The sequence below is a fragment of the Ictalurus furcatus genome, chromosome 17 (assembly GCF_023375685.1).
Source record: "Ictalurus furcatus strain D&B chromosome 17, Billie_1.0, whole genome shotgun sequence".
Lineage (NCBI taxonomy): Eukaryota > Metazoa > Chordata > Actinopteri > Siluriformes > Ictaluridae > Ictalurus > Ictalurus furcatus.
Genome location: NC_071271.1, coordinates 20736661 through 20758197, shown reverse-complemented (window position 1 = coordinate 20758197; position 21537 = coordinate 20736661). Strand labels below are relative to the sequence as shown.

The window sequence follows — 21537 nt, the reverse complement described above, 5'->3', positions numbered from 1 at the left end:
ATGTTTTCTCTTTAAGTCATGGAAATATTCCAGTACTAAGATTACCACGATGATAGCTGTTGTCTGCCGTCAGCATGTTCCTGTTTTCCATTGTTTACAGTCATCTTTTGTGCCCTGGTGAGTGTTCGTATCCTGTAAAGTGAGTCTTATTTTTTCTGTGAGCTATGACTAAAGGCACAGAAGCAGTGAGCAAGTATTGACAAGTCCTTAATAGGCTTGGGAGACCAGTCATGTGATTCAAGACACACCGAGAACAAATAATTACCTCATCCATATAAAATAGCTTTATTTCCTTCTTTGAAACCTCAAACTTATTGGTTTTGTGCCAAAAGTAATTTTAAGCCTCTTGAGGGCACTTTTGAGCCACAAAAGCCTTTTTCCCCCATTAACAAGGATGATAAACTCTGTGTTATGAAAGGAAACACAGACATGGAGCACTGTAAGAAATGTGACAGCATGGAGAGCAGACAGAGTCAGACATTCAGAGATGTGTGTGTGTGTCAGAGATGTGTTAGTCAGAGGTGTGTGTGTGTGTGTGTGTGTGTGTGTTTTGTCTGAATGGGAGTGGATGCCCTTTGGTGCAACATGACAGCACATGTCCATATTCCCCTCCACCTCTTTTGCTACAAACCAGGAGGTCAGGTTTACATTGTGCAAATGTACACATGCACAGGTACACATAGCAAAGCTCGAGCACTGGGGACAGGCAGATTTTCTCTCCATCATGTCTTATTTATAATTAATATGAATAAATTACACAAACACACACACACACACACACACAGACACACACACGGACACACAGAGTGCAGTGAGAACAGGTCTGACTGGATGGCTGTCTCATGCTGCTGCTCGCCTGTTGGGCCTTTTTGGTCTGAATTACATTCCGGTCACATCATACGATCTGGAAACAGGAGAACACATCACATACATTACATCTTTTAACACACACAATTAGCTGAATGTCTTTTTTATTGTTTTCTTTTACTTTAACAACTTTATTTCATAAATTGATAAATGTTTACACTCACAAATTCCCATGGTTCTACCATATATAGTTCTGAAAACTGCAGGCTTTCCTGAGCTGAAATACACTATATGGCCAAAAGTATGTGAACACTTGACCAATCACACACCTATGTGTTTGTTGAACAGCCAATTCCAGATTTAGTCCCCATTTGCACTTATAATAACCTCCACTCTTCTGGGAAGGCTTTCCACTAGATTTTGGAGTGTGGCTGTAGGGATTTGTTCATTCATCTACAAGAGCATTAGTGAGGTCAGACACTGATGTTAGGTGAGGAGGCCTGTGATGCAGTCAGAGTTTCAATTCAACCCAAAAGTGTTCAGTGGGGTTGAGTTCAGGGCTCTGTGTAGGACACTTGAGTTCCTTGGCACCAGCTTTCGCAAGCCATGTCTTCATGGAGCTCACTTTGTGCACAGGGGCACAGGTTTGTCATGCTGGAACAGGTTTGAGCATCTTAGTTCCAGTGAAGGGAAATTATAAAGCTACAACACACAAAGAAATTTGGAGCAGGCTTATATATGGGTGTGATGGTTAGGTCTTCACATACTTTTTGCTATATAGTTTATATGTGTAGTTTCTTAAAGTTGAAACGCCAAAGTATGTTATAGGCAGACAAGCCTATTTTTGTCCATTTGGGCTGTTTTCCAGAATTCAGCCACAGTACCATACAACATGCTTTCCCAAGCCTTCACACATTTATGACAGCTAATGCCTTATAAACATGAAATGGTACTTTTAGTAAAGTTTTTTTCTGTTTCAATTTCAGGTGAATATATATATATATATATATATATATATATATATATATATATATATATATATATATATATATATATATATATATTAGCTAAAACTCATTTCTGCAGCATGAGCAAATAAAAGTGAACAATTACACCAGTGTTGCATTCTAGCTTATGTTCACTGGGGAAAAAAAGTCTAGAAATATACTCTAGTAAAAGTCTTGAAAAGGTCTGGAATTTTCATGAGAATGAAAGAGCAAAAAGAGTTCTTTTTCTATAATGAACGTAAGTAAAATTTAACCAATGTAAGTTTATTTCTGTCTGTTATATATATATATATATATATATATATATATATATATATATATATATATATATGAAAAATGAAGTCCTGACACAAATAATAAATTACATGTATAAAACCTAATAAAAAACATAAGCTACAAAACAATATTCAATGTACTGTACTATTGCAAAAATTATGTATAATACCTGTGCATATCCTTATCACACATAACCATGGAGGTTGTTCTGGCATGAATTAATGACATGAAGTACTGCTTGCCAATCTATCAGTTCACTTTAGAACAAAATCTGAGCTGGTACTACCCAACAAAATACCAGGTACTATATACTTAAGTATGTAGGGTAAGAATAGAGTACATACTAAGCAACATGAGATACAGTATATGTTACCAGTCAATTTTGGTGGTTCAGGTAAGGAAAACTTAGGGTCATAAAATAATTCTACATATTTATAAAGGCATAACGCATTATAAAGTACTATTAGACATTATATACTGTTGTATTTATTCATTTCAATTTATTCAGAACGTAATACTCTCCATCCACTTACTAGTGGAGGCAGATTTGAGAATTATGTGTTTGCTAGTTAAGTGTAGTTCAGTAGGTCCTCTGCAGCACAGAAAGCACCAAGCAGCATTCACATTACTACAATGACAAATGCTGATTTGGTATTTTAACACCTTTTCAATCTCTCAAACTCTATGAAAAGGTTGTGGAACATATTATTATCTCTGCCTCACACTGTTCAAATGACGTAATTGCCTCTTATTTTTATGAATGGCCTAATTCTCCTGTCATGCCTGCCCATGTCAACCTGGCATAATGTGAACACTGGTGTGATGTGAACATCTTGTCAAAGGGAGGTAGCACAAAGTGATGACTGAAAGGGTGCCAATATTAGTGTGGGGCACTGCATTGACTCAGAACCTTTTGTTTAGTATTAACAATCATATGACTGATGTTTATCTCTTGGGGGAAAAAAGTGTATTTTTGCGATGTTTGTGTTGCTACCAATCTTTCAATCTGTTCTGTTCATTATTGCTGAATGAAAATGTTTTCACATGACTACTGTGTTTAGTAAAGCAGTTGTGTACAGTACATAGAAAGTACATAGAGTACATGTTGACACTGAACACTTAAAGCATCAACCTCTTGACAGGCTCAGTCTGCTCCGGCATTACAGAGAAAAGACTGGAGCCTAGTGGAGACCACAATCACTACAATTCCTTGACATTCAGGTTAGTCTGACCTTTTTTTTTTTTCTTTTTTTTTAAATAAAAGCTGCAGTAGAAAAAAAAAAAGGAAAGAAAAACATTCCCTCATGGGAACCAGCCAAATGTCCACACTAGTTCAAAACTGTCAGACATTCCTATACTTGTGTGGTCATTTGGTCCTCACCAAGATATAAATTATGCCTCCCTGACACACACACATACATAAACAAGGTGGCCACACTTACCGTCCTTTGCCCATGCGACAACGGCGGCCACATCTCATTTTGCCACCTTAGTTTGCAAAAAAGGAGAAAGTGAAAGCATTTTCACAATGAAATCTTGTGAAAAGTTAAAAATTTCCACAATTATTCATATATTAAGCAGTATCACTTTTGGCCTCTTCAGTTAATTTGTTAGATAAAGTTAGTTAATTGACTAAAGTCAAATATCAGTTTTTCTAAAAACACAACATTGCTATTCATGTTTCTCTCCTCCCCACATTTTCTCTCCAGTTTGGTCATTTGCCAGTTCCCACCCACTAGCTGTCCCCTGTAACAGAACAGCTACCAGCTGGAAAGGCTGAAGGCTAGCACATGCTTCTTCCGAGCCACTGCATCTTCTAAACACACTCAGAGCAAAGTGCCAACCGCTCTCTTCTGCATACAGGAGCTCACAGATGCCCATGATTAGCGAGTGTCAGTCTGATTGACAGAGGAAACTAATACTATCACTCACACATAGACAATATGGCCAATTTTGCTCTCTTGGATTACATCCACTCACTGTCTCCCAATGACAGAGAGAGCACTTTTCTGTTGTGCCACTCTGGAGATCCCTATTCATAGGTTTTAACTTTGTGCTTTTTGTATACTATGATGAGAGATGTATTCATTTATTCATTTTGGGCCTAATCATCTTTCTATTTAACTGCTAAAATATTATTGATTTACAACAATAAAATGATAACAATTGAATGAAACATTTGGGGGAGTGCCGTTATAGGAAAATAATCGTCTACTGGGTGATGTGATGTAGTCCAATGCAATGCAGTTAGTCACTGTTATCATCCAAAAGCTGATTATTTTCCAATAACATCACAAAATGTTTTATTCCTCCACAAAACAACTGACGTGGAAGAGTTCTTCCAGAGCTGCTAAATAAATGTCTCCTTACACAAAGCTTAACCAAATCTAGAATAAAATAAATCAATTATTAATTAACTAATTAATTAGTCAATCATTTAATAATTAATTTTAAAAGGTCCTCATTTATCAAGCTGGATACAAATGGACATATTTGAAAACTATTTAACTATTGTTCATGAAAATCCTGTAAATTTGTGTGAAAAAAACAAAACAAAACATTTGTATTGTGCTGCTGAGTGTGTGTAAATTTACACAAAAGAAGACCAACTAATGTAGACCTTGACTGGATTAACCTCATATCATATAATTTGCATTTATTACTGCAGTTTTATATGTGGAGTGCTCACTTCTGGGTTTTTCAGTGACACTGACTTTGTTTACTTTTGACACATGTTTTGTTATGGTTTATATCCTGTCTCCTCCACTGTAGTGACATTGGTTGTTTCCCTTATGTGCCATCATGGTACTCAGCTATTTTGTGTTTAACCCTTGATTTCATTTAGTATTTAAACCCCTCGTGTCTCATTGATCGTCGTGAAGTATTGAGTGTTACCACTCTACCAAGCCTTTGTACATTGTTCCTCGTGTCTCGTTTAAATTTTATGTGTTTCAAACTTTGCCTTGCCTGTTTAATGCCGATTTGCATTTCGCCTGACCCTTTGCCTGTTCTGACCACGCCTGTGTTTCATGATTGGGATTTGTCTGCCTATCTCGTCTATAATAAAGCTCTTATCTGCACTTGAATCCGTCCTAACCTCCATTACGTGACATGATGGAAGATTTAACACACTTACTATTATTAATATTATATATTATTAAATATTTTCATTGGCATAATAATTTAAAATTCTATATTTCAGGCTTTACCCTCATCGTTCATTTTGTGCTTTCTGATGTATTTACCTTTTATGGAGTTTGAGGGTGTCACTAAATGCAAATGACCTGTGTCAGAAACATGCTTTGCATTTTATGGGTGATTGATACACATTTGAGTATGAAGAAAATCAGTGTTTCTGAAACTTTTGCAAATCAGGTGGAATATTTTAGTTCGGATTGGCTTATGCAAACATTTACACACAACTTCATTAAAGCATTGATAAATGAGGCCCAATGTGCACAACTGTAATTGGCTGATATATCGTAGTACGTATTATATCAGAAGATATTTGACATTTACTCACATGTAATCACCATGATGCCCAACAGGAAGAGCACAGTAGCTATAGTCAGCCCTGCCTGCCTCAGAGAGCTATAATCTGTGAGGGAGGGGGAAAAAAAAAGAAAAGAAAATCAATTTTGAGAAAATCTGAATTCATTATCTGCTTCCACAAGCTATTATATGTTTGAATATTGTCCAGGTCTTTCAACATGGTGAGAAATTTAGAGTATGTAGCTTATCTTAACTTAAAAAGTCAACAGCTAGCTTTAAAAGACAGAGAGAGAGAGCATTCTATGCCAGACAAAAAAAGCATTCAATCTTCAATCATTCAATCAGTATAAAAGATAAAACGATACATGAGCAATGCAATTAAGTGTGGCACGTTGTTCTTGTGTCACAAATTTAAAGCAATATTAACCATGTATTGCTTTTCAAAACACACTGTTTTATGTGTGTGATTTTCTGTCTGGCACAGAATCTTCTCCATAAGTATAAATGTGAGAGTGATACTCTTACCATATTTGAAGGGCTCATCCCATTTATCATCTGTGGAGATAATACCACATCAGGATTGGTACAACTACAGCAAGTGTAATTACTGACAATTTAAAATTCACCTCATCTTTTGGCTTATTAATAACATGTAATAGCATGATAAATATGCTAATGAAGTTGGGACTATATTTTTATCTAAATCACTTCTAACATACAATTCCGCATCCAGATAGAATTGGACATACCACCTATCTGAGTTTTTGACGATTTCTGTGACATTTCTGTGATGATTTAGAAATGCCGTTTGCTTGATATGAAACTAGAAGCTATAAGCTTTGCTTAATTGTTTGCTACATTACCCTTGTAGCTTCAGTGCAAAACTAAGTTAAAGTAACTTCAGACATCAAAGATGTCTTGGATGATGATCAGTATGAGGACAATATATAGTGCTGTGAAAAAGTATTTCTATATAGAAATTATTTCTTCTGTTTTTGTGTATATCTCATACTAAATAGTTTTAGATCTTCAAACAAAATAGAACATAAAACAAAGGCAACCTGAGTAAGCAAACAATACAGCTTTTATTTATTTATTTATTTTTATTGAAGCAAAAAAGTTATCCAACACCTATCAACCATGTGAAAAACTAAGTGCCCCCCTTAAACTTAAAATCTGGTTGTGCCACCTTTAGCAGCAATAACTGCAACCAAACACTTCCTATAACTGGAGATCTGTCTTTCACTTACTTCTAGGACCAGGATTTACTCTTTTGCGTTGGTTCATTGTCTTGCTGCAGAATCTAGTTCCAACTTATAGACTGAAGACCGGACATTCTCCTTTAGGATTTTCTGGTAAAGAGCAGAATTCATGTTTCGCTTAATTATTTCAAGTTGCCTAGGCCCTGAAGCACCAAAGCATCCCCACACCATCACACTTCCACCACCATGCTTGACTGTAAGTATAATGTTCTTTGAGTGGAATTCTGTGTTTTATGCCATATGTGGGTTTACTTCAGATGTAACGGGACCCCTGTCTTCCAAACAGTTCCACTTTTAATTCATCAGTCCACAGAACATTCTGCCAAAAGGTTTGAGGATCATCAAGGTGTGCTTTGGCAAAATTCAGATGAGCATTAATGTTCTTCTGGGTTAGCAGTGGTTTTCGCCTCGCCACTCTTCCATGGATGCCATTTTTGCCCAGTGTCTTTCTGATAGTGGAGTCATAAATAGTGACATTTATTGATGCAAGCGATCTTTTGATGTTGTCCTTGGCTCTTTTGTGATTTGCTGGATGAGTAGTTGCTGAGCTCTTGGAGGAATTTTGGAAGATCGGCCACTTCTGGGAAGGTTCACTACTATGCTGAGTTTTTCCATTTGGAGATAATGGCGCTCACTGTGGTCCTTTGGAGTCACAGAGCCTTTGAAATAGGTTTGTAACCCTTTCCAGACTGATGTATTTCAATCACTTTCTTTCTCATCAAATCTGGAATTTCTTTCAACTTTGCCATAGTGTGTTACTGGGTAAGACCTTTTAACCAACTTCATGCTTTTGAAAAAATTGTGCCCTGCGATGGATTGGCACCCTGTCCAGGGTGTACCCTGCCTTGTGCCCGATGTTCCCTGGGATAGGCTCCAGGTTTCCCTGTGACCCTGAAGGAAGGGTAAGCGATATAGAAAATGAGTGGATGGATGGTTACTGTTGAAAAAGTTCTGTTGTAGTTCTAAGTGTTTGAACAGGTTTTGCAGTAATCAGGCCTGGTTGTGTCTAGTCCAGCTGAACGCCGTTATGAATTCAGTTTCATAAATTTGGGACTTAGTAACTATGGGGGCAAATACATTTTCACACAGGCCCAGTTGGTATTGGATAACTTTTCTCCTTCAATAAATATCTTTATCATTTAAAAACTGTATTTTGTTTTTACTCAAGTTGCCTTTGTTTTATCTTAGATTTTGTTTATATTTCTGAACCAGTATGTTTGGTATGGGATATACACTAAATGAGAAGAAATTAGGGTGGTGGCAAATCACGCGGATCTGCAATGTTAGAGAGATACAGTGAATGAAAAACAAAACAAAAAAATATTTTTTAATGTGTGGCAAATAATTTCCTTCCTAAAAAGAGAATAATGTACGCAATGCATGGAGATATCCAGCTCTTATTAGACTCTTTGCCTGGGAGGTACAGTCCTCTTATCGCACTCATATGGCTCCATCCATAATTACTTCTAATTAATTTCCAGGTGCACTCATTTTCTCTCTGACCTGTCTTTCAAATTGATTTTTAATATATTTCAATAACGTGCCTCTTTGAGGGTATGTGCTCAGTTTAATGACATGCCATAACGCATACCAGCAGAAATCCTACATATCTTTAAGCCTCTCAACATGCGACAAGGGTTGAACACTTTTCTAATTACCTGCTAATTAGTTTTTGAATTATGCGTGCCCTTGGCATGCACTGCAGATTGACAGTCACCCTGCTTTATTTTCCCTGAGGAACTTGCAGCCTTCTAAATACTCAATGAAAAAGATATTTTTGTTATCAGTTGTCATTGATAAGGACTTTAATAGATTAGGTTTACACTGCTAATGCTGTGCCTTCATGGCAAATCACAGGTTTATATTAATGCACTCATTCCAACACGTTATTGTTCCTAGAGTAACATCTTTTTTTGAATGATGGATGATTCACATAATCGGATTACAAAAAACATGAAGTTGTTGATATGGTGCAGTTTTCAGTGAGGGGACTTTCATGTACAGTGGTGCTTGAAAATTTGTAAACCCTTTAGAATTGTCTATATATCTGCATAAATATGACCTAAAACATCATCATATTTACACACACGTCCTAAAGGTAGATAAAGAGAACTCAATTAAACAAATGAGACAAAAATATTGTGTTTGGTCATTTATTTATTGAGGAAAATGATCCAATATTACATATCTGTGAGGGGCAATGGTATGTGAACCTTTGCTTTCAGTATCTGATGTGACCCCCTTGTGCAGCAATAACTGTAACTAAACATTTCCAGTAACTGTTGATCAGTCCTGCACATCGGCTTGGAGGAATTTTAGCCCATTCCTCAATAAAGAACAACTTCAACTCTGGGATGTTGGTGGGTTTCCTCACATGATTCATGTTTCCTCAATTGCTTCAGGTTCTTCCACAACATTTCTAACCCTAACCCCTAAGGTCAGGACTTTGACTTGACTATTCCAAAACATTAACTTTATTCTTTTTTAACCATTCATTGGTAGAATGACTTGTGTGCTTAGGGTCGTTGTCTTGCTGTATGACCCACTTTCTCTTCAGATTCAGTTCATGTACTGATGTCCTGACATTATCCTTTAGAATTCGCTAGTATAATTCAGAATTCATTACTTCATCAATGATGGCAAGCTGTCCAGGCCCAGATGCAGCAAAACTGGCCCAAACCATGATACTACCACCACCATGTTTCACAGATGGGATAGTGTTCTTATGCTGGAATACAGTGTGTTCCTTTCTCCAAACATAATTCTTCTCATTTAAACCAAAAATTCTATTTTGCTCTCATCCACCACAAAACATTGTTCTTTTTGGAGAGCAGCGTCTTTCTCTTTACAACACTGCCATGCACAACATTGTTCTTCAGTGTTCTCCTGATGGTGGGCTCATGAACAATGTGTAGCCAATGTGAGATAGGCCTTTAGTTGCTTAGAAGTAACCCTGGCTCCTTTGTGACCTTGCGGACTTACACGTCTTGCTCTTGGAGTGATCTTTGTTGGTCGAATACTCCTGGGGAGAGTAACAATGGTTTTAAATTTCCTCCATTTATACACAATCTGTCTTTGGATTGGTGAAGTCCAAACTGTTTAGAGATTTAAAGTTTTCCAGCTTGATGGGCATCAGCAACTCTTTTTTCGGGGTCCACAGAATGTGTTGTAAAGATCAGACTTTGATACTTTAAATGCTGTATTTTACATAAAACACAAGGTGCTCACTCACACCTGATTGTCATTGCATTAATTGAAAACAACTGACTCCAATTTCACCTTCAAATTAACTGCTAATCCTAGAGTTTCACATACTTTTTGCCATTCACAGATATGTAATATTGGAGAATTTTCTTGAATAAAAACATGACCAAGTATAATATTTTATTTCATTTGTTTGATTTAATTCTCTCTGTCTACTTTTAGGACTTGTGAAAATCTGATGATGTTTAAGGTATATGCGTAAGGTTTATGCAGATATAGACAATTCTAAAGGGTTCACAAACTTTCAAGCACCACTGTAGCATTTTTGGAAGGAGTATCCAGTGTCAGAGCTTTGCATCAGTCATGGCTGTAAAGGCTTAATTTGAGCTGGATCCTGCCGGAACAGGATCCAGCACTTCCAAAATGTATCACGCCTGTGTTCCGGAACCTTTTTATGTGGATGCGGCACTTCTGCACCTGGATGTTTAAAGTCTCACGCAGCAATATTATCAAAACAAATAGTTTTAATTTTTAATTCACCAAAAGTAAAATAGAACAACATAAAACACTGCAATGAAAATGCTAATCTTATATTACCGCTGCTCAAATATTGCTAATAGCCAATCAATAGCCTCTTTCACGTAACGTAATCATTTCAAGTTCAAAGGTCACCTGAATTCATTCTCATGAAGCAAAGCCTACAGTCACGCAGCACGCGTAGATGGTGAACAGAAAACAGTTATCATTAACAGCATTTACTTAAGAAGACAAACAACAATGAGAAAACAGACCAAAGAGTCCAAGAGAGCGAGCAGCAGCATGTCACTGATTAAGCAGCTTGGCGACTGTTCCCAGGACTAGCATTGATAATGCTAGTCTGATTGTGGAAGGTTTTTAGGAGACTTTACGAGGCTAAATGTTGTCAACCTGTACATGGCTTTGAAAGTGAGACTGATTGCCCACAATTAACAGCCCATGTACTGTCATTCAGGATCTTAGGGAGTACAGGGACTCAAATACACAAAAAGTTCAACTGAGGCAGTTTTTGGCTACCATAAAATCTCAAGTGGAGTATTCTCCAAAATGAATCTCATTTGTAGCTCGCAGCATGAATTCCTTCTAATCCCCACCATTTCATCTCAGATGTTTTTGAACATCGTGGGTCCACCCCTTACAAAGGTCAATCCTAAGCCATTTGTGCGTTCATAGATGCATAAGGGACACAGGGAAGAGGAGGAGGACACTGACATGACAGCATTGTGGAATATTTTGTGTTAGGTAAGACACTTTTTCTTGATTATGTTGTGCAGTTAATGTTAGTTTATTGTAAGTAGGCCTACTGTATGAAACGTAGCTTTGTTTTCAAAGTGCTTTGGGCAAATGTGTTTTGAGGTGACATAAGTGTGCAATCCATAAATGTTTCCCTTGTACTGGGAATACTCACTGTTTTAAACTCGTTACATCTCTGTACCAGTGTGATCAGTTACATAGGCCTACCTATCAGTATTGAATATCATTGGCTATGTGAGATTCTAGAAGCACTTTTACGTGTCTGTAAATTCAGGGACCAGGACCTTTTGCGTGCCTCCCGACATGCCGGATCACTACCCTCTTATTGTCCTGGGACTTGCAGATTTACAAATTAAGGACAAAGGGTTCAGTGAATAAAAAGCTGCATTTTATCTCTTTTCAATTCCAAGAGAGAGAGAATAAAAGACAGGCTGGTGAGGGAAAAGTTGTTTATAGCTGCTATGATTAAATTGAATAAATTTTAACATTCATTACTGGACAAAATATTGCTATTGTTTGTAAATTGCTGCGTTATAAAAGGAAAAAAAAAAAACTTCAGGACATGCTGTTATAAGGTTAAGGTTAGTTATCACATCACCCCTTTGTTGATTGCTTTCCTATAATAGTACACTTCCAAGTGTTTTCCTCCTTACTTAATTCAGTGGTTAAGGTTTTGTGATAGCAACCAAAAGATGAGTTCAAATTTCAAGAATGCCAGGTAAGGCTAATGCATCTAATAAGTGATAGATGCCTCTATATTTTATCAGTCTCACTGAATCTGTACTGACATTTTTGTTTTGTCTTGGTCATCTGAACTTGTACAGTACAAATATCTGTGCAAAGGTTTTGCTCATTTACATTTACAGCACACAGAAGATAACCTTACCCTGGTACTCTTTGAACAACACATCCTCATGCTAAAACAAAGCAAATACAACGTGTTTGCTTTGTTTTCTTTTTTCAGTTCACATTGTCCACAGTTTGAATTGATGTTATCCAGGTGCTGTAGTATGCAGTTGCCAAAGTAACTTTATTCTATGCACAAGTAATAAGCATACCTTAAGGTTTATGTAGTTCACTTTGCAATTAGACATGTTCTCTAGGTGCTAATGGCCCTTATTATTATTATTATTATTAATATTATTATTATGCTTTTTATTTTCTTGCTTTTCACAAGAGCATCTGGTTTCATAAAAAGTCTTTCAAATTGCCGAAAAAAGCATTTTGCTATTAACAAAGACTAGGAATGTGCAATTATTGGCATATTTCCACGGTATAAAAGGAATGACATTTACCCCATAATTCTGTCATTTGGATTACGATAACTGATGTGAAAGTAGACCTACTCTATTTAACAATTTCCCCAAGAACCTCTAGCTAACTCCCACTGGATCTGCACTTGAAATAGTTTATTCTAATCAATGAAGAATTTTTAAATGTAACATTAAAACAGGACTGATGGCATTACCTAGCTTTGTTTCCACTCTGGCAGTGGTATTGTTTTTGTAGGTGTCCGAGGTCACAGAATTGACTGTAACATTGATTGTAACACCTGTAGTTTTCTCATTGGTGTGCTGAACATCAAAGGGCGATGCAGTTGTACCAAGTTCGGTTGTTTTTACTCCATCTGGGAATGTTCAAGAGAACCATCTTAATTACTGCATGCATACTTCAATTTATGGAGACACAGACCATATCAATATGTGGCATATTCAGAGTTAAGTAGTGAGTAGTCAGCACCAAAATTGTGCCAATCAATAATCCATTAATAAATTGATACACATTAATAATATTGTATTATCCAGAAAGTATTCACTATCACCTCCCTTCCTTTTTGCTACATTGCAACATCAAATTTAGAATGGGATTTTTTAGTCACTCTCTGCAGAAATTAAAATTAAGTAAAGTATTTAGATATACTCAAAATTAATTAATATAATCTGCTTAATTGATAGGTATACTCCCTCAGTGTGAATTTTATTTCTTGGGCTGTCTCAGATGTGTCTATATTACCTTTGAACATTTTGATTTTGGCAGTTTATTCCATTCCTCAATGCAAAATTTCTCCAACTCTGCCAAATCATATGGAGAATGGACAGCAGTATCCAGGTCATGCCACAGATTTTCAATTGGATCCATCTACTTTTCCCCCAAGATATTCCGTTTAGTAGTTTTTTGCCTTTCTTTTTTTGCTTTGGCTCATTGTCCATATATTTTCCCCCTATATGCAGCTTTCTGGTTGACTGGAAGTTCTCCTCGACCAACAATTTGGAATCATGCATGTTGCCTTTGATGGCAACAAGCTTTCCAATCCTTCCAGCTTTAAGCAACCCTAAAGCAGGATGCTACCACCACTGTGCTTGATCACAGAAATTGTGTTACCTTATTTGAGAAGCACTCAAATTTTCTAACAAGGCCTTTCTTAGACTTCTGGCCACTCTCTCATAGAGGCTGAATCTGTGAAGAGCCAATGATATTGTCAAGGTCTGCACAGGTTCTTCTGTTTCAGGCAGTGAACTCTGTAACCCCTTCAGTGTTGTAACTGGACTCTTGAACACTTCTCTGACAACTGTCCGTCTTGCTCAAGCACTCAGTTTGGTCTGATCTTGGTAATGTCTGGGTTGTGCAATATGTTTTTTCCACTTTGTTATTACATAATTCACAGTGCTCATAGGAAGGTTCAAGGCTTTGCAGATGCTTTAATAACCATGTCCATCTTTTTTCCTCCTAAGAACTTTATATTGAAGCTTCACAGGCAGTTTCTTGGTGTTCATGACAGCAGAACTGATCTGATTTGCCGTTTTCACTATCAGAGCTTCCAAAGTCAGAGATATTTATTGTGCAAGCACACAGGTCTACACTGCTTAACATATTTAGTGTGGGCTATGGAAAATTAAATACTAGTTTATCTACTGCAGTTTAGCTCTAATCTAATTTAGATTTTTTTTTATAATGTGGACAGCTAAATACATTATTTAATTTTATTTCTGTAGTCACTTCAAAATAGACAGAAAAATATCCCATCCTAAAATGCTTAAGTGTATTGTTGCACTACAGCTGTTGTTGCAAAAACCTGGGGTGTGAATACTTTCTGGATGCACTGTACCTTAATTTATAAATAAATGTGGTACCAGTGCAAGGAAAGGTCCAGTTTAGTACTTTTTTCTGACAGTGTAGATGTTTAATATTTGCCTTCTTCTCATGTGTTTATTAATTCTATTAATTAATAAACAATTAGAATTTGAACTTAAACTTAACTCTGAATGCCACCATATATTGATGCAGAAAATTCTTCAGTAACAACATGAAAGAAATGCAAGCTACACTCAAATGTTGCTAGGTAAAGCAGTAGGGCAATGAGAAATGAAAAAGATTACCTTTCTCGGCTGATGTAAGTTTTGTGGTGACAGAAGGTGCTGAAGAAGGTTGGACATCCATTGAGAGAGTATCATTTCCACTGGCATATGCTTTGGAATGAAGGAATAAACGTGTGAGAAGCCTCAATACTTAAGCATATAATTGTGCATTCTAAGTGCCTAAAATCTCCCAAGACAGGTGGAATCCCAATAGCAACCAAAGAAGACCACATTAAATTCTTCATGATAATTTCTTTAAGATCTCCCAATAGCAGCATCACCAAGAAAAGAATTTGTGAAATGAAATTAAACAATTATGCCAATATAATGCATTACAAGAAAAGGAACAATAAGACCTCTTTAATGATCTTCCATCCTGTGCAAGCTTTAGAATATATATATATATATATACATACATTTGTCACATACATTTGCATCCTATATATATATATATATATATATATATATATATATATATATATATATATATATATATATATATATATAGGATGCAAATGTATGTGACTGCTGACGTAATACTGATGTGTTGTAGAGATTCTGTTCCTGTGTTATAAAAAGAGCTTTTCACAGAGATAAAATCATCACACAAAGAAAGATTGTGGTGGACAAGCCTGTGGTCCACACAGTCTCAGAAATTTCCCTATCAACCTTTCTTAGAGTGATCATACCATTTGAGCTCTATGTAAAAGAAAGAAAAAGAAGGGGTGGAAAAATGTGTGGGAGACATTTTCAGGAATTAGCAAGTGAGAGACAACTATTGATACAGATTAAATGTTCTGAGGTGGGGTATTTTGATGACTCACCTCTGAAGAAGAAAATGATCAATGATAGTGCACTTCCTGCCCAGACTCTCTGTAAAACAGAGCACACTCATAATCACACAAACATCTACTCTAATATAACTAAGTGCTGCATTCAAACCTCCATAAACCTCAGTTTTAGTGAGCTTTTTGAAGTTTCAGAAGATATCTGGTCCTTTTTTATTATTATTATTATACCGCAAAGCTGTTGAATTGTAAAAAAATGACTGGTCGCAAGATGTGCCTGCTGTAATTCAAACCACAAGATTATATTCATGTGCTTATTACTATAGTAACAACTCATTCACCGGGATGTGTATGAAGAATGCTCCACATAATCTAAGGCTAATAATAAATAGCTAGAAACTGTGTGGTTTTTTTTAATCAAGGAAAACATGATATGATAAATCTTTCTGTAACAAGACATTTAACATTTAAGTGTCTCCAGAGTCAGTTCTTTCTAAAAGTTTTCCACTATAGGAAAGTCTTATTTGAAGACAGTAACTTCAGGCCAGTGAGGGAATTAATTTTTATAGCTGTTAATGTAAATAACAAGATGCTAACTTGTCTCATACAGTCCCCTCCGAAAGTATTAGAACAGCAAGGCCAATTCTATTGTTTTCACTATACATTGAAGACATTTAGGTTTGAGATCAAAAGATGAATATGAGAAGACAGATCAGAATTTCAGCATTCATTCCCTCATATTTACATCTGGATGTGTTAAACAACGAGGAATGTGGCATCTTTTGTTTAAACCCACACATTTTATTTCAGGTGATCAAAAATATTGGAATAAGTAACTGATAGGTGTTTCTTGTTGCCAAGGTGTGTCCTGTTAAATGGATTGTTTAAAGCATTAATAGCTCTGAATATCCACTCTTGGTCTGAGTCCTAGGTTTCACCTGTGAAGGCCTCATTTATTAAAAAGGTTAAACCAACATAATCCATCTCTGCTTAATATCACACTACCCATTTGCTGACTATTTTCCTATAACATCACACCCCATCTTGTTTTATTGTCTCCGGCCCACGTGACTCCACATGCCGAAGTGTCCTTTGGCAAGACACTGAACCCCAATTTGCTCCCGATGGCAAGTTAGCGCCTTGCATGGCAGCTCTGCTACCATTGGTGTGTGAGTGTGTGTGTGTAAATGGGTGTATAAGATGCAGTGTAAAGCGCTTTGGATAAAACCTCTATATAAGTGCAGACCATTTACCATTTACCATGTATTCCTTAAATAGTGTACATTAGTCATTCAGGATTTTTTTTTTTCTAAATATATGATGTGTGCAGCTCTACCAGCAACAAACCCACTGAAGAAGGAGGTGACCTAGAATTTAAAATACATTCCCCCCTTTTTTTTTTTTTTAAATTTTACTCTAACAAGGAACCATTTTATTGGCAAATATTTATTTAGAACTTTTTTAGAATTGCAAATTATATGTCATTCTGCTCCTCTTCAAGCTGTTTGAAAAGTATGTAGCGTTACTGCTTATCTATCCAGTTATTTGTTACATCTGAATCCACCACTAATCCAGCAGCCACCACAAATCCACAATCCAATCCAGTCCAGACATTAGCTCACTCTCAGTCGCCTGCCTGTTGAACTCACCTGTTTCCTCTTAACCCTAATTTAATTTAGTGTATTTATACCAGTTCATGCACCAGCTGCAAAGTTTTTTGCCATTTCAGTGATTTCTGAGCACTGGTAGCTCTGTTTGTTAAGCCAGGTTTCTGTTTTAATCATGTTTGCACATGTGCACAAATGTAGAAAACCAAGACATGTAAGATAATCTGTATGTTTGTGCTAAATACTATTACTGAACTAAATTCTACATCTTTATCAGATTACTCTGGATTTCATCCAACATAAAATATTGTAGTATATTGTAGCAGTGCATTCTGGTAACTGTCTATGGTTGATAGTTTTGTAGATGCTACTAAAGTGTGTTGGAGGAAAATACAAGTTGTACTCTGACTTCATGATTCCTGATGTTACACCTCTAAAAATTAATAAATAACTAGGAAATAGATGGTTGGATAATGTCACCCTGCCATGTGACCCCATTAATCAGTCACAATTGGGTTTGCATAAGAACTGAGTCTTGCACCGATGGAATGCCATAGGTTAGCTTATGAATATATCCTGCTAGCATTATATGTAGAAATACATCTATCCCTCCCTCCATTTTCCATACAACTTATCCTACACAGGGTTGCAGGGGATCCTGGATGGGGTGCCAACCTGTTGCAGGGCACACACTACAGACAATTTTTTGGATATGCTAATCAGTTCATGCTTTATACACACCTGTAAATGAACCATTCCAATGTTCCAGGGTCTGAATTGTTTCACAAACCCTGTCATCCTAAGGGCCGAGCCAAATGGTAACTTATTTAGCAGTTGACTTAAATCTGTTTTGAGACCCCTAATGAGAAGTCGAAGACAACTTTGTGTATGAATAAAATTTTCTCGAATATTAGGAAAGAACCATATGAGGAACTGAGATGTAAAATTGGGAACCTCTTGTGTCCACAATGAACAGTCAACTTGCACTAGACAATGCTGAAGTGGAATTAAATGTAGTTTTGGAGTCAGGCACACAGTGTCAACATGACTGAAGGCTTTAGGTGAGGAAGTACCCTAAAGCATTGCATGTTGCCATGTACTGTTTTATCCTGTGTATTTTGCACATTGGAAGTAATGTAACGTGTGTGCATGGTGCAATACCAGCATAAACAGGAGGGGCAGTATATAGACACGTGGTAAGAAGAAAAGAGATTGTCTATTTTTCTCAAGTTTAGTTTAATGGCCTAATTATCCATCTACTTTAGCATCGCTGTTGCTCAACAAGCCATTCACAATATGCCCTTGTGACCTGTGTATGGGGGTGGAGTCATCCTGTGATAGACCACTCCCATCAGGACTGAAATGTTACATTGTGGGATAAAGGTGATCAGTCAAAAGAACTTTGTATTGATTTGGAGTGACCGATGAACCCAATCCATGTCATGCCTCACTGTTTGGGCAAGGATTTAGTCCTGTACCTTAATACTTTGCTCTTCTAGACTAGTATACTGGAATGATACAATGATTATTCTCACACTATCCAGTGTCACCCAGAATAAGGTGGGCTTGCTTTTGGATTGCTTCCTCATGTCATTTCAGGGAGTTTTTCCTCTTCACTGTTTTGTCTGACTGCATTTCTTTAAAGCTGCGTTGTGACAACATCCATTGTTAAATAATGCTAACAAATAAAACGGAATTGAATTAATCTCCTTCCTTTTTTTTTCTTCTGAAAGAGCCACGCTCATGATGTCATTGATCTTGATAGGAAGTTGACGAGACCATTAATTGAATTACTGCATCAGTTGCAATTCCTGTTTCCTAAGGCCTTGCTTTTATAAAGTACACTATATATTTAACATCTACATAGTAACTGGGTGATGGCATGATTATTTCCAAAGACTGGAAGCATAACCAAACAGAACCTTTTAGCACAAGTGTTTTATAAACTAATACATTCCTACAAATTAAATACTTGTCCAATAGTAAATCCTTGAGAAAGATTCTCACTGTCAAAACATGTCATCCATCAGAGTGCATCTCATTTCTGTCTCTGCATTTTAAAATATCACAGCACCTTCTGTAGTCAGTGAGCAGTCAACAGTATAGAAGATGGTACAAGCATGATTAAGTGCAATTAGCAAGCCGAAAGGAAAATTGCAACAAACACCAGATAAATTATGCTATGCGACTATAAATTTCAGGATTTATGGGTATAAATGTACAAAATAATACTGGACATATTTAAATAATGTACCTAATGCTTGAATAATTGAATTTGCTCAATTATTATGTTTGTAAAAGGAATTTGCATAGATTGGCTCTGTGGATAATATATTTATCTGTACATCCATCCATTTTCTGTAGCGTTTATCCTACACAGGGTTGCGGGGGAGCTTGGAACATATCATAGGGGACACCCTGGATGGGTTACCAACTAATCACAGGGCACAATCACACACACTACAGGCAATTTGGAAATGCCAATAAGCCTACAATGCATGTCTTTGGATTGGGGAGGATACTGGAGTACCTGGAGGAAACCCCTTGAAGCATAAGAACATGCAAACTCTGCTCACACAAGGCAGAGGCAGGATACGAACCCCAACCCTGGAGGTGTGAGGCAAACGTGGTGATCACTATCTTAAAGGACCCATGACTGCAAAAAACAGATCAGTTAATGGATCCAGACATTCATTCCACACTCGTATAACTACATAACATTTCCACATAACTTGTTTTTCACTGTAGTTACTGAATAATACTGAATAAAATACTGTAGTTAATAAATAACGTACTGTACATAGTTACTGAATAAGTCGATGAGAGTTTAAGGGTAAATACATTATCTAAGGTTAAAAAAATATTGCCACAAAATTAGCAAGAATAAGTATGAAAAATTTGCAGCTGTTAAATGTATCTAAAAAAATACCATGTTCAATCTTACTTGATGTCACTTGAATTTCACATATAATAATGTGTGTTAGATAATGAGCAGGTGTCAATAAGTATATGCTATAGTATGCTGTAAAATATATATTTTTTCTATTAACTAAAAATCACAATTTTGCATCAAAAATTTCCAGACTTGCTTGCTGACACCATCATTCATGCTTCTTTTAAACTATTTAAATCTTTTGTATTTTAGTCACGATAAAAATGTATTAAAGTTGTTATTATTATTATTATTATTATTATTATTATTATTATTATTATTATTGTATCACTGAAACAAAAGTAATAAGTAGAAATTAAAAGGAATGAAACATTTTGGTTCAGCAATTAAAATAAGATTCTAAAATAAAAAGAATCTACTCTTTAACACTCTTAATAAACTTTTAAATAAAATTTTATTAATGATCATATGGTCTTGTGCAGAGGAGACTAAGCATATCACACTGGAACATAAGATGGCGGACATAACATCTTGCTGACAAAACATTCTGCTTTCCACTGAATGATGAAAAGATCACATATTGATGTATACTGACCTGTGTATTTTGGTCACAATATGAGATACATGAAAATATTTCTGTATGTTCACCGGGTCAGAATTGGCATTTGTTAGCATTGTGAGCACCACAATGGTTGAAACAGGTAGCAATGTTATCTGACCTCAGAACGATGGAGCACGTGTGTTTCAGGCTATGTAGCCATGATGCTCATTTAGCATAGAATCCTTATCTCATTCACTCTCCTCCAAATCTAATCCTTGTTTTTTGCTCTCACTGTTCAAAACAAACAAACTTTCGGCTTACCTTAGCTGCCATGCTGAAAAGACTGTGCGTCAGTTTCAGGTCTCAGCGTCCAACAGTACAGATGTTGCTAAATCAAACCGTTGGTTGGCCACACCCTTTTTTTCTGCTTCCTTTTTTCACCTCGTGGCTTCTTTCTTTCTCTCTTTCTGGCATTCATGACATACATTCTGTTCAGCCCACCAGCTCTCTTTCACTCTACCAGCATCAGCCTTTGTCTACCAGTCTGTGCCCAGGTCACATGCTCTCTCTGACATTGCTAATGTGTGTCTGTGTTGGAAGAAGAGACAGCCTAACTGTGTGCATGTCTGTGTCCTATGCATAACTAAGCTCAGAGTATGAAATTGTGATCTGCAGGGGGTTTTTTTTTTCTTGCATATTTTCTACATTACACCAAGTCAACTCCCCAGTTCTTATGAAAGATGCATTTTAAGTCCAATTCACACAAGATATTTTGAATACTGTTCTAGGTTGTATATGTGTAGTGGCCTAGTTGTTTTTTTTTTCTGTCTATAACATATGACACATCAACTTTTAAGAAACCATAAATATATTTCACCCAAATGACATGGAAATCCTGCCTAGGCTATCTTTCTGCAAACAGCATGTTGTTTAAGAAGCCAGTTTAACATATGCAGTGTTAACACCGTCAGTCAATCTAAAGATACCTAAAGCCTTGCCAGCTAAGTATGACTT

The 21537-nt window shown here is 36.5% G+C and overlaps 1 protein-coding gene and 1 long non-coding RNA gene across 2 annotated transcripts in view; one reads left to right on the top strand and one right to left on the bottom strand.

Annotated features, from left to right (window-relative positions):
• Positions 1-261: 261 nt before the first annotated feature.
• fxyd5 (FXYD domain containing ion transport regulator 5) lies at positions 262-21124 on the bottom strand. Its single transcript, XM_053647324.1, has 8 exons — positions 20845-21124; positions 15519-15567; positions 14716-14805; positions 12807-12965; positions 6108-6137; positions 5614-5688; positions 3533-3578; positions 262-904 (listed from the first exon to the last, which is right to left on the bottom strand). The coding sequence occupies exons 1-8, from the start codon at positions 20854-20856 to the stop codon at positions 880-882; spliced, it is 486 nt and encodes a 161-aa protein (XP_053503299.1). The 5' UTR covers positions 20857-21124; the 3' UTR covers positions 262-879.
• LOC128621513 (uncharacterized) overlaps positions 8975-21537 on the top strand; it is a 67010-nt gene continuing 54447 nt past the window's right edge. Inside the window, exon 1 of the long non-coding RNA XR_008388286.1 lies at positions 8975-11326. This is a non-coding gene — a long non-coding RNA (uncharacterized LOC128621513). The remainder of the gene's footprint in view (positions 11327-21537) is intronic.

Coding starts and splice junctions, on each gene's coding strand:
- fxyd5 (XM_053647324.1), bottom strand. Junction 14,806..15,518: donor GATCATTTTCTTCTTCAGAG/GTGAGTCATCAA, acceptor TTCATTCCAAAG/CATATGCCAGTGGAAATGAT. Junction 905..3,532: donor TGTCGCATGGGCAAAGGACG/GTAAGTGTGGCC, acceptor TCCTGTTTCCAG/ATCGTATGATGTGACCGGAA.